General features: G+C 44.5%; 1 protein-coding gene across 4 annotated transcripts in view; it reads left to right on the plus strand.

Annotated features, from left to right (window-relative positions):
• Positions 1-13,723, plus strand: part of MYO9A (myosin IXA) — a 161,961-nt gene that overhangs the window by 104,006 nt on the left and 44,232 nt on the right. For all 4 annotated transcript variants that reach the window (XM_065733665.1, XM_065733666.1, XM_065733667.1 and 1 more), the window contains 3 exons: positions 8,700-8,821; positions 9,940-10,081; positions 10,790-10,985. In XM_065733665.1, coding sequence (XP_065589737.1) covers positions 8,700-8,821; positions 9,940-10,081; positions 10,790-10,985 — 460 coding nt within the window. The remainder of the gene's footprint in view (positions 1-8,699; positions 8,822-9,939; positions 10,082-10,789; positions 10,986-13,723) is intronic.

The following is a 13,723-nucleotide window of genomic DNA, read 5'->3' on the forward strand; positions in this document are numbered from 1 at the left end:
TGGCACAAGGGTAAAGCAGCATTGAGCCAGCGTTCCCTTTATGTTATCCAAGCCTGGTGCATGTGGTGAAAACCATGATACGTAATTTCTTTCATCTTTGATTTCAGTAGCAATTACCTACAGATTGCATGGCAGTGTTGGACTCGTACGTTACCTGGTGGTAGAGACAGAGTTGGGCAAAAGGACTCTGGAGGAGTAAGTGGGGCCATGGCTAGGTGTGTTCTGCTAGATGAATGTCACAAATTTCCATCTTTGAGATCAAAATGCAGTTTGTCACCGAACCTCACCGCTGCCACTGAAGTGGAGGGAGCCGAGTTGAGCTCACAGATGTCCGAGTCAGGGTCTGAGGCACAGAGCTGTGCTTTTGGATCAGTGAACCCAAGGGTGTCAACTTGTGCTTGTTGGCCACTGTCAGTACTGCTGGCTGGAAAGTGAGGTGTGATCCAGTGAGAGCTGCTCGCAGCGCCTTGCCGTTATTTCTCCATGATTTTCTAATTGTGATTTAATGACAACTCAATGTTCATCTCATGTGTCTTGAACCAAAATAGGAATTCACTATTTTTTTTAATAGATCGTGTATTTATATGGCATGTGGATATATACTTATATATGCTGTCTGTGGGTGCTTTTTAAGAAAAGGCTGTGTGTGTAAATTCCTTTTTTACTTAGCTTGGAAACGAACAAAAAGTACTTGGTGAGCTCCTAAATGGAGCATGGATTTGATTGGCTTTGGCACGCTCCTGGAGGGGTGTCAGGAACTCGAGGCATCCCTGTCATCCGTGGACGTAGGTCTCACTCATTCAGGAACTCTTGGAATGAAGTTCTCCCATCTGGAGGGTTTGTGGTGTTGAGGTCACTTCAATGAGCACATTATATTTGGACAATTCTGCTTCGCTTGCTCTGGAAGATGGATTCAGGAGCTGTAGCTGTTTGCTAGCCCTTTCCTAGGACAGCTTCTGACTCTTCTGCCTGTTTTGCTGTGATATCTGTGGAGAAATAACTGTTTTTAAATGCCTGCAAAAAGTGCAGGGCTAATCAGGAGCAACAGCGTTTAAAACTGTAATCCTTGTTTCCCCTTTGAAGTACAGCCCGCCGGTATCGATGACAATAAATAAGACTTGTCATGGGTCTTTACTCACTTAGAGGAGAACAAAGCTGCATAGATAAAAGTTTCCTTTAAAAAGCATGGCATTGCCAGGGATCAGAGGAGAGTTTTTTCTACCAGGGTTTGTTTTCCCTCAGTAGCTCATTCTGTGGCTGGTCCTCTCACGTCCTTTCTCCTTGGACGCGGCCACAAAAGCAGCAGCACAAATCCATGGAGGAATTCCAGACCAACGTATCCAGAAAGCTTCAGAGAGGAGCACTGGAGGGAGAAGGTTCAACCTGCTTAGTGTATCACACAATGATTAATGTTATTGTTAGAAAATTAACATTACATTATCTCCCAGACAGGTATCCATATAGAACAAAAAATAAGAATTCTGTTCTGGTTTTTCAATTGGGCCCTCTCAGCTTATTCATATGTGTTTTATCCCTCTGAATCTGCTATCTGATGGGTTATTATTAGGTAAGCAATCAAGGGGAACAGTTTATACACTTGAGTTTGCTGGCTGCAAGCTTGTATTTGCAAAAGCTTGTATTTTTATGGGTGTTGAATCCACTTGTGATGTTTTGTAAGCAAGCTGGAGCCATTGGCCAGGAGCAGTGCACGATGTGGAAGCGGTTTGATTTCTGCATTCTCACTTTGTACATGCTGTCTCAAAGCACAGCAGACAGCACTGGAGCCAAGTGGAGGGTAATTTCACACCTTTCTGCTCAGTTGTGAAATTCTGGGAAAGATACGCGTGTGGAGAAATCCCAAAGCGATGGATGGCATGGGAGTGGGTTACGGGATGCTGTTCACAAGCACTTGGTGATGATGGCACTCAGAGTTCCTGGATGGAGCTTCTGTGGAAGAAGGATTTTCAGGTGGTTTCCTGCTTCATTCTGGGAATACCCACGTGGTAGTAAGGCTTTCTTGTGCCTCAGTAAGGAAAGTCATCAGATCAGCTCTGGCAGATGCACTCTGGTGGCTTATCTGGCTCCATCTGGTCAGGTTTTCCTCTGCTTTAGGGATTTATTCCAGCATTACAGGTATTTTCATGCTTTTGGGAAGCACAACATGCCATGTGCACAATTCTGTGCAAATAACTAATCCTTCTGCTTTGCATTTCCTTGTTAATCCATTCTGATTTTGCAGTTGGACTTGCTGGAATAGTGCTGCATGCTGGACAGCTTGTCCCCTGTGTTTCACCCTTCTTCTCACCTTCAGCCTTGCCAGCACCAAGGAAGGTGGTGACGTGCTGCAGGGCGATGAAGCCCAAGATCTGAAGGCCTTTCATGCCATTTCCCTGCTTTCTTAACCTGCTTTGGTTGTTTTTATATTTGGATCAGGAAGGACTTTGAGTCCCGTAGCTCTGCAAGCTCAAATGATGTTCTCACAGTGAGCGTGGGCTTCCTGATGGAACAAAACCATCTTACCAGCAACTGAGCTGCCCACTTTGTCTTCTAAACATTATTTTTGGGGCTGATCCCCAGCTTTCACTGCAACCTGTTGCAATTACAGTACTGTATGAGATGCCTGCCTCCTGGTCACCAAAGTGCTGAGATATTTTGTGGCTTGCAGGCTGGGCAATGGATGCCTAACATGCTCCACACCTCGTTAGGTCATGCCAAATGTTTGACCTTTAATATCCAGCAATAGGGCAACAAATTCCATACATGGGGAAAAAAACCTCTGTGTTCAGCCCTTATTTTTTGCTGCCCTTTGATTAGTTTTCCCTGTATTTCATGCTCTAAGACAGATGGAAAACTTCTGTTTATTATGTTTTCTTCATGCTGCTTTCTGTTTTGTACTTATATCACGTCTGTCATGTGCTTCTCCAACATACATGGTCTCACACTGTGAGTTTTTCAGGCTCCAGATCACTCTCTCTGACCACCCCTTAATTTTGCCATGTGGTTTTGGGGAGCAGTGCCCCTGGGAGCGCAGTGCTCTAGATGAGCGTGAGCATTACTGTTTTCTCCCTCTTCAATTCTACTTATTAACATCTGTTGCCCCTTACTGCTGCCCATAGCTGGATATGGACCAATTCAGAGTAGCTGAAAGACTGAGATTGTGTTTTCTTTCTTCTTGGGGGAAATGAATTTAGTTCCAGTGCTGGATGCAAAAGTGAAAATCCTAAACATCATCATCTTTCACTCTCATCCTCAAAATACAAAAGAGAGAGAGGATTAATGCAGATATTAAAATACTTTTCCTTTTCTCCCCAGTTGTTTGTTGGATCTATTCAGGATTAATATTAAATTGTTCGCTTTTAACTTGCATGTAGTCAAGGCTTTGTTTGATTTCTTATCCAAGAGACTGCTGCGTTTCTTCGTATTTATTTTAAATGTGGGGAATGCAGAAGTGAGAGGAGAACAGGCACAGATGAAGCCACAGTCACGTGGGCGAGGCAGTGGATTCTGTGCTCAGTGTTTCCTGCAGCTCACCTCCCTCCTCCGAGCACATGTGGGTGTGCAGAAATGTGTTCCAGTGCCTCCAAAACACTATCAGGCTCTGTGGGTACTTTCTGTCAGCCAGTATATATAGACCTGTAGTCTTGCTGTGGATTAGAGTTGGTTTAGCATCAAAATGAAGGCTTGATAGCAAAGCTGATGCGGCCCTTCTGTAAGGATAGTGGTGTTTGTTGCTCTGCATGTCAGATATAAAACCCTAGCTCTCTCCAGTTCGTAGCAGTGTGCTTCTCTCAAGCTCCCCATCTCAGCTGGGAATGTTCCCCTGCTATTCAGCACACATGTTTTAGTACCAGCTTGTTATTCTGCATCCCCCTACAGGATAAGCAGTCCTTCCTGTGTCTGCAGTCTGTGGTCAGCAGCAGGCAGGCAGCATTTTTCTTTTAATAGTGCTCAGCTGTCTGCTGTCTGCAGTTGCTCTAATTTTCACATGTAACAATACTGGAAATACTTCCACATTCTGCCAATTCGGTGCCACAAATTTTATGCACTAATGTTCATCAAATAATGTCACGTGAAATTTGGTAGAGAAGCTCACGTTCCAGATATGTGCATTTCAACACCTGGACCCCCATTTTCCTTCTGTGTTAGTACATCACAAATAGTTTAGTGGCATGGCATTCAGATCAGTCTGAGCATTTTAAGCCCTCAAAAACGCCTTGCAAACAAGCAAAGCTCAAGGAGCCAGCTCTTTGCTCAGCCACATCTTTCTAAATATTGAATGCAGTTATGAAGTGCATACGTAAATATTTTTTTCCCTTGGTGAGAGGTGAATTGAAGCCACTGACCCCCTTCTCCCCCAGGCTTCTTCTTATGCAATTGCTGACCAGGCTGTTAGCAAGCAACTGATGCTGCTATGGCAACAAAACTCTGTCACTTCAGGCTGTGTCAGTTGAGAGGTTATTGTGCTCATGCCAGCAGAACAAGTGTCTTTGTTGATATGCAGCGTGCATCCCTACGGATGCCATGTCACTGTGCCAGTATGGTCACAACAGCTGAGATGCAAGATTGGGAGGTATTCATCTACCTACAGATGCTCTAGAGGAGAGCAGTCAGTAATTTCTCACCTGATAGAGTTAAACATTGAGCTGCTAGACTGAAAAAACCTGACTCTGTGTGCTTTTGGCTCATTGCTCAGTTCTTTTCGCCGAGTTTTATGTTTGGGAGCCAAAGCTCCGTGCTCCTCTCCAGCAAACTTGCACTGCTCCTTCCAGCAGAGAGGTTTTCAGTGAGTTGGGGCTGCAGGGAGTGAGGCTGTGCGTTTAAGGAAGGGTGACAAAAATAGGAATCTGTGGGCTTCACCAGAAAGTTCTGCAAATAATAGAAATGTCAATGGTTTGATTTCTGATAACACCAACTCACAGTCAGGGATCCTTGTTGTGAGTCCCACAGAGTTGGTTTTGCTTGTGGCATTTTACCTGTAGAACTGATGCAGTTGGCAGTGGCTTAGGAACTGAAACCCACTCTTTCATCCAGGAGTCTGAAAGACAACAAACCTTTTGCACTGTGTTTTGTCAGGATGCAGTACCTTCTGTGAATGCCAAGATTCACCTCTTAGTGGCATATCTTCCGGGATCGAGTACTGTGATGGATGATCTGTCACTCGCAGTTGTGGGGTTAAGTTGGAGAGTTGCAGATGTTGTCATCCCCAGGGGTCTGAGCATACCCCGTGTGCTGTCCACTTGCTTCTAATAGCACAAAAACTTGGGAATTTCCGCTCTGGAGTTAACCTCTCCCATACCACTGGCAGGCAGGACTCTGATCTCACCATCAGGAAAGGTGATGTTTGGTGTATACACTACTGACAGCAAGGATCTTCCCTTAAAGCTGCTGTTTATATTTGCAGGAGTTGCATTGTGTTCTGCAAGCTGGCAAAGATTTGGTGGATCACAAAGTCACAGTTACAGCCAAACCAAGAACTGGAAAAACACTGGCAACAAATAGAGAGAGGGAAGCTTCTTTCCACATGGGCTTTGGAACAAGTGCTCTGGTGTTTGCTGTGTACGTGTCTGTCCTGAAATGAGAGCTTGCTTCCGAGCTATTGTGGAAAAGATTATTATTTGAAGAGTTTAATCCCAATTTGTATTTGGCCATGGCAGCCAGAGCTGAACTGGGGATGGAAGAGAGGGAGTGATGGATGGACAGATGGGAGGAATAAATCCCCAGCTTGAGAGGGATGGGGAAAAAGACTAGGAAGGAGAACACTTTCTTTAGCCAAAATCCTGGGCTTGAGGAAACAGGCCAGGAGGTATGTGATGTTTGGCCTCGGGTCGTGCACGTGCTGTGACAGAGCTGAAGAGGAACCTGAATAAGTGAATTGTAGTGTGTTAATCATGAGCTAGTTTTCACCATCTAGTAATAGGAGTAAGCAACTTGGAAGTGTCAATAAACTGGTAAACCGATTGAAACCATGCTATTTTCTGAGATCTGTGTAGGAAAACCAGCTAGCATTACTAAGTAGTTATTTTGTACCACATTTGGATTAGCAGAACTTTTTAGGAAGACTTTGACAGTGACATCAACTGCATGGCTGCTGATCCACCCATGCAGGACAACGTGACAGCCTCCGTGGCCTTAATGTGGAGCAGAGTGATGGTATGTGCCCAGGTTAGGTGTGCAGAGACTTAAAGCTCCGGGTGATTTCTGAGGGGTAAAAAAGTTTGTAGAGCCCCAAAGCAAGTGGAAGAGCAATAATCAATAATAGGGATGTTTTTGCTGGTGGGTTGTGTCAAAGCCAGCAGCTGCAGCACTAACTGGTGCAACCCTGCAGCTGCTCAGCCAGGGGTCTGTCGGCAATATTCAGTGGCCTGGCTTTGTGCTCAATAACTAAACCAGGGTTATATGGTCTAGGTCTTTGGGCTCAAGAAGCTAAAGGGCCTCTGGGTGCTGAGGAGTATGCTGAGGACTTGGTTTTGCTTGGTTGATTCCAGCAAGGTTTATTGCTGTCTTGGTGCTCAGTGCTTTGCTAAGGACCAGTCCCAAGCAGGACTAATGGCCCCTCTGTGCCATTAAGCAGCTGTCAGGAGCAGGCTGCTGATGGATGGTGCTGCCTCCTATTACCATCGCATGCATCGCCAGCTCTCCACTGAATCGCTCAGGAAGAGCTCACGCTTGCTCAAGAAATAGGCATTCCTCTACAGTTGGCAGGGTTTCCATCTAGAAACTTTTCGTTCTGGTTTGCTCTAGAAATGCAACAAATCTCTGTCAACTACATCTGTTTTTTCAGTGCCTGTTCTGCGTGCCTGCTGCGTCCTGGTCGCGCTGCAGAGGCCCGAGATGCAAAAGCAAATAGAAAATGAATAATGCGGAGCTGTTCCTCATTATCAGGAATTGGTTCCAGTGGGATGCACGCTGTTCTGGGCACTGAGGGCTCTGTGCTCTGTACTTCAGCACGAGTGCTAAGGGAAGCTGTTCTAGTTGCTCTGTCAACACAGAATGGATAGGAGGGCTTAATGGGCTGACAGCCTTCCAGAAGAGTGTTTTTACTGTCAAAAGCATCGGTTGCTCAAAATTGGTTATGATTTGTGGGAGCACATCGTCTCTTGGGTTTGAAATGAGGTTTATTTGCTTTTCAAACAAGACAGCAGTTTCCATTTCCAGCTCTGCCATTTTCAGACTTCTCGTACACGCACACACCTACGCACACAACGGGTATTCTTGGAGTAACGCTGTATGAAGCCTCGAGTGTTGAATTCAGCATCCAGCGTGGGGTGAATGCTTTGAGAATTTCAGTTCATGAGATGTTTTGGAGAAGTTTTAAGTCGTGGCAATGGGAAATCCACCTCCACCTGCATGTGTCAGTGCAATGTTTGCGAGAGTTTTTTTGGTGGGGGAGGTGCGTATGTGTGTCTGAAATTAGTTCTTTAGAGCACTTTCTACTTAAAGGCATCTGCAAAAGCTCACTCTTGTGAAGTTCAGGTAAGTCATGAAACAAAGCCAAGCCTCCAGAGCATCATTGTATGACTGATACAGAAAACCATTGATTGTGGGGATGTATCTGGTATTTTTTTTTAGCAAAAATATCATCATGGGATGTCCCGAAGGTCTCTTGTTCTTTGTAATAATATATGAAGGATTCATGCTAATATATTGGATAGCTAGAAGAGCATTCTTATTTTTTGTAAAGGTTTGCATTCCGCAGTAAAAGCAGAAGGAGCAATAAAAATGAATTGGATTGGTCTATGTCAGTATTATTGGTGCAGCTGAGGAGGTCTTTTTTTTTTTTCCTTTAACTCTGTCATCAAAGTGTCTTACAGTAGAGAAGCAAAATCACAGCTCAGAATGGTGCTGCTTTTTCCAGCATATGGAGTAACACTTCCAATATCACTCTTCTGAGAGTGAGTCACAGGTTTTTACATAAAAGCATATGATAACGATTAGAATTTTTATGAGCAGACCAGCTCTGCTTTCTTCCAGATGCTCTAAAATAATTTCTCCAGAAGACTTTTCTAGATAACACAGTTGCAGAGGGGAGATAGCCCTTTCCAGGAGGATGGAGATTGCAGCTGTCTCATGGGAGACAAATCGCTTGCTTTGCGGTCTGCAGGATGAATCGGGGGACAGATCCTCATTCTTACTGTGCTGACTCAGAAGCAGTGATGTGTGCCCCCTGGAGACAGCTCCACCAGCCCTTACACTGCAGCCATTGATACTGTTGGGTACAGAAGTGGGGAGTCCAGTGAAGAATGGGGAGTTTTATTGCCTTTTCTGTGTGATTAAATGAGTGGATTGTACCACCATTTTCTTGTACTAGCTTTGTGTGTGCTTCAGTTATATAAGTTTCTTGAAGGCATGGTCTGCAGCATAGCTAACCAACCTCCAGGAGAAAGCAGGCAAAATTAGCATTGTTTTTTTAATTGAAGTCTAATAAAACGTGGGGTACATTTGATGATCCTTTCCCAAAGTGCTACCACTGCTATTCATGGAAGCAGTTTTTAAGGTTGCTGCACCTGAAATTGTCAGGTGCCATGTGGTTCTACGTAACATAAGTCGTACAGATGTTCCTGTCTTGTTTTCTTCTACATCAGAAACCTTTGTTGGCACAGCAGTGGAAGAACCGCTTGATTTGATAAACGATAAATCAGTTTCTTTGGAACAGCTGATATCATTGTAACCTCTAATTGTGCTTTTCTTTTTTTTGGTAGGAGGAATACAGAGCAGAAGGGATTAGCTGGCACAACATCGACTACATTGACAACTCAGGCTGCATAAACCTCATCAGCAAGAAGCCGACGGGGCTGCTCCATCTGCTGGATGAGGAGAGCAAGTAAGTGAGAGCAATGAGGGGTGCTGAGCTCGCCCTCTGAGCTGGGGCTGCGAGCAGGAAAAGATAAGTGCTTTGCCTCTGTAAATAAATGGGAAACATCTGGAAGTGGTATTTCAGCTAATGGTATTTGGTCTGCACGTAGGAAGCATTTGTCCTCAAATCTTAGCTCTTGTGATTTTTCTTAGTGATTTTTCCTAGAAGGATACTCACGGCTCTCCAGGCTGATTTATCCTTAGTTTGTTTCCAAGGTTGTAGCATAAATAATTGGAGAATCAGCAAGCTAATCAAAAAGCCCTAACCAAACAATACCTGTGATTCTGTTTCAGTAATTTCCTCTCTTAGAGGGAAGGGCAAAGGTTTCATTTGCTTTGCTTCTGTCTTTATTTTGGGCTAATAACATGAAGATGCTGGAAGTTAAACAGGTATTGCGGAGGCTGTTATCCAACTGTAAGGTGGCTTTGTCAGTTTACTCCTAAAATTAAGCCTGAGTGTACCAGGGACACTTCCACATAGGAGCTGCCTTCTGTAGGGTTTAATGCCTGCCAGAGATGCAGCTTAGATTTGCATACTCATGTTTTGGTGTGAGGTGTCCCCCCACGTTGTAGGCTTCCTTGAGGCTTGAGGGCGAAGAACTGGCTTGTTGCTACCAGGAGGTTGGGCTCATGTACTCTGACTTCTTTCCTTCCTCTTTCCTATGACAGAATCAGTTGGATAACTCCTGTAATTTAAATTAACATTTGTAGGTAAGCTAGGTCAGGATTTCCTAGCCTCACAGTTACCCCACAGGTGTAGGACTGAGCGTTCAAAGCCTCAAAACCAGTGACAGAAACTTAGAGTTTCAGATAAACGCTCCAATTTTTTGAATGATTGGTGTGCACTGCACATACAGTGCAGTGTCCTTAATGGCCTTTATAACTGATTTCAGACCACTACTAGATCAGCAAGGAGTTTTTCAGACGCCGTGTATATCTTGTATTTGTTTATAACTGTTGACAGCATACAAAAGAGCAGTCAGTATATGCAATCTTTGAAGTGGAAGCTTAGAATATTTCTTTTTTATTATTTGTGGTCAAGCATGAAGTGAAGTTTTTATACTCCAGTTCCATTCTTTCAACCAGTTTTCCTCAAGCCACCAACCAGACCCTGCTGGACAAGTTCAAGCGTCAACACGAGGGGAACTCCTACATCGAATTTCCAGCAGTGATGGAGCCAGCTTTCATCATCAAACACTACGCGGGCAAAGTCAAGTACGGAGTGAAGGTCTGTCACCCAGCTGTTCCCCAGCAGTTGCTTTCACTTAAAGCATCTTGTTTGGCTCCGCAGAGATGTTTTGAAGAGGACTTGGCTAGAGAAAAGAAGCGAGCTTGGAGAGGGAAGTTCTTGGTGAAAAGCTTAGATAAAACATGCGAGGAGAAGGTGGCAGTGGGGATGGTCTTCCTGTTTTCTCCTCCTGTTGCATAGTCCTTGGTATCTGGGGAAGAATTGAGGATGTGGACTGAGGCTCGTGCTGCACCCCAGCAGTACATTGACATTTCTGGGGTTGGTTAATTGAGAGAACCTAATGTCTTTTATTGTTCCATCATTAGAGTGTACAGGCTACACGAGCACAAGTCTCAGCATCTCACTGATGTAGGGCATTTAAAATCCCATGCAGACGATATCTAAGTTTACCCCACTTACACTCGTGAGTTATTAGCAGAAGGATTTTTAGGAAGATGAACTCATACGGAAGCTGCGTTGGTATTTACAACTGCAGATCTGGAATTGCACTTTTAATGCAATAATTACACATGAAGAACTTCAATACCATATCCGTTATGCTTCAGAGAGCAGTGCATTGGAATAAAACATTTGCTTTCTGGAGGAAGAGAGGTGTCAGACGTAAAAAGAGACAAAAGGTAGAAGCACAACCGGAGTTGTTTGTAGTCCTCCTTGCGGGTATTCTTTATTTTACACCTTTCTCCCCAGGATTTCCGTGAGAAAAACACAGACCACATGCGCCCAGACATTGTGGCTCTCCTGCGAAGCAGCAAGAACGCCTTCATCTGCGGGATGATGGGCATCGACCCGGTGGCAGTGTTCCGCTGGGCGGTCCTGCGGGCGTTTTTCAGGGCAGTGGTTGCTTTTAGAGAGGCTGGGAAACGATACGTTGACAAGAAAACTGGTAAGTGGGCCGGTTTCCTGACTCTGCTCTGTGCCTTTCACCAGCAGCATGAATCTATTACATTAGTGGAGTATTTTAAATAGCCAACCTGGTTTATTAGGAGTTAATGGTCTGTTAAAAAACTGAATAGTGGAAGCGTATAGAGAACTGATAGCCCGAAGTCACACTTACAGGTTTGTTTGCAATAGGATTTTACTGCTCTAAGGAAGGATCTTCATTTTACCCCTGCTTCATTTCTTCCTTATTATAGGATGCATGCGTAGGAAATGATTCAAAGAGCAATATAAAAATCAGACAGTTAATTCTTTTTAGCTAGGATGCCTTTAGCAGTTAGGGTTACATCTGCAAAAAAAGAAAAAAAAAAAGGGGGGGAATAATTCCTCCTTAGAGTTTTTCAAGCTGTTTGCCCTTCCAGCTGAAAGAGAGCATGTCTCTTGTCTAGCAAAATTATTGCTTCGCAGTCATGCAGAACCACCTAGCTGTCCTCGTGTGGAACACAGGGGCATTAAATTAAATGAGAGTAATGGTGCATCATCATGCAGTGGCAGGCAATACTTGGCTGTGCTTTTAGAACATTTCTTTGCATTAAAGCAATTTTGGGAAGATGGGTACAAACGATTACTATTAATTTCCAGGCACAAGAGGGCTTGAAATTCATGATGAAATTGGAGCATCAGCAGGGAAAACGTCAGCTGAGTTAAAATTAAGCATAGAGCAGCCCCATTCATTTTCAGTTTGAAACGTGGTGAGGTGTGCATCAGGGAGCTAAGGGACAAGGCACATAGATAGGGAAGCCATGCAAGCAGAAAGAATAATTTTCTTGTTCAGGAGAATAATACCAGCCTTTGGTTAGATCCCAAGAACTGCGGGAGACAAAACTGGCTTTCAGCTATTGAGGCTCACTCCTGAGCTGCTTCAGAGGGGACTGAGAGAAAAGGCTATTGCTCAGGAGCCTGTGTCTGCTTGGCACATCAAGGAGCTTTCCTGAAACGTAACGCTTCGGCATTGGGAAAAATGTCACCCAAAATAGTGGACTCTGAGAAGTCTCAATTTCTGTTTTCCTAGCATGACCTCTTCACTTTCACAAATCCTGCAAAACTGCAGGATTTGTGAAAGTGAAGAGCTGCAGCAAGCTGTTCAAGGAAAGAAACAATAAGTTCAGGTTCTAAGTAAGAGCTCCTGCCCTGCTGGTTTCAAGTCCTGCTTCGCTTCCTCTGCCTCTGGGGAGCAATCGTGACCACTGTGCTCATCTCTGTAGCTGACTTTCTCTGCCTTCTCTGCCTTCAGCTTGTGCTGTGACTTGCTTATATCTATGTACAGCTCTACATAGATACAACAGTCAGGAGGTTTTCAGGCAGTTTGGGGAGGCTCAGTTCTTGTACCACCTTCTCTTTCCATGGCAAAGCCAGCCAGTATCCAGCATTGGCTGAGACAGTTTCCAAACTTTTTCTGGCACACAGTGCTGCTGTTTTCTGTCTTATATCCTATAGTCCCATGTTTTGCAGAGGTAGCAAAGCAAAAAGGCTTTGGAGGAGGTGTACCTGAGCAGGAGGCCCAGCTGGTCTCGAGACCATCCGATATCAACCCTCCCCAAAATAGTACTGAAAAGCCACAGCCTGACGCATTGCACAGTGCATCTATGGCAGAAGGCGTTTGTGAATTATTCAAGAGCCACTTGGCACTAAAATTACCTGGTAATTGTTGTGGAAAGCACAGACAACTGAAGGCAGCATATGTTTTAGGTTTATTTTGTTTTTTACCAAACATTGCTGGCTTTAATTAGTGTCATTTGAATGTCTCAGCACATGTGGATGTGGAGCTTTTGATGACATTAGAGTGGATTAGCAGAGAAAAACCTCCCACAAAGAAGAGCCGTTCACACAAGTGCGGCACGTGTCATAATTTTCTGTAATTTTTAAGGCAGTGTGCTGTCCAGCTCTCTGCTGCTGTGACAGCTGTAACTGCTGAGCAGTGACATGACTGAGGCATGATGCTTTTTTCAAGCCCCTTTGTATTCTTTTGTCTTCACCCCAAGTTGATCTGAGCTGCTTCTACCTGGCTGCAGGCCTGGCTGAGTCCTGCTTGCAGAGCCCAGCGGGGATTTCATGAGAAAACCTGCAGCCTGTGCATAAGCAGCTTTGCAAAACGTGCTCTGCTTTCTTTTCCCACCAGCCTCCCTGCTATCTCCTCTGTGCCAGCAGTGCCACGCAGTGCTGAGCTCCACGCTCTGCTTTAGAAGTGCTGCTGCAGTGATAATCTCTTCCTGCAGTGTTTTGGGGCACTTCCCTTTTTCTCTGTCTGGTATCCTCATAGCGCAGCTCTTAGTGACTGTTGTTCCCCTTAACTTGGAGCCCACAGTGTCTGCAAAGCAGCACAACTGCAGATTTCTTCTGCCCATGGGATGCTCTCATGGTGCTGCTGACCCTCCTCATATGGAGCACTAATTAGCTGAAGGGTGGACTCTTTCAGTAGTTTGATTTTATTGTTGCTATTATTGTATGTACCAGGGAGGATTAAGATAGTTTGAAAGAACTGCACATTGGAACTAGATTTGGTTTTAATGAACTTTGAGGAAAGGAACATTATCAAACTCTTAAAGAAAGAAATTTGACTGATTGACACTTTTTGCAGTCTACTGTATTAGTGGTATGAATGTATTATGCAAGAAAGCCATAGTATTTTGCTAGTGAAAACTTTCTGAGTTGGTGCTGGTCTGACAAATCAGACTCTTGGGACTC

Source organism: Cyrtonyx montezumae, unplaced genomic scaffold (genome assembly GCF_038088225.1).
Source record: "Cyrtonyx montezumae isolate F1298 unplaced genomic scaffold, pur_monq_1.0 scaffold_17, whole genome shotgun sequence".
Taxonomy (NCBI): Eukaryota; Metazoa; Chordata; class Aves; order Galliformes; family Odontophoridae; genus Cyrtonyx; species Cyrtonyx montezumae.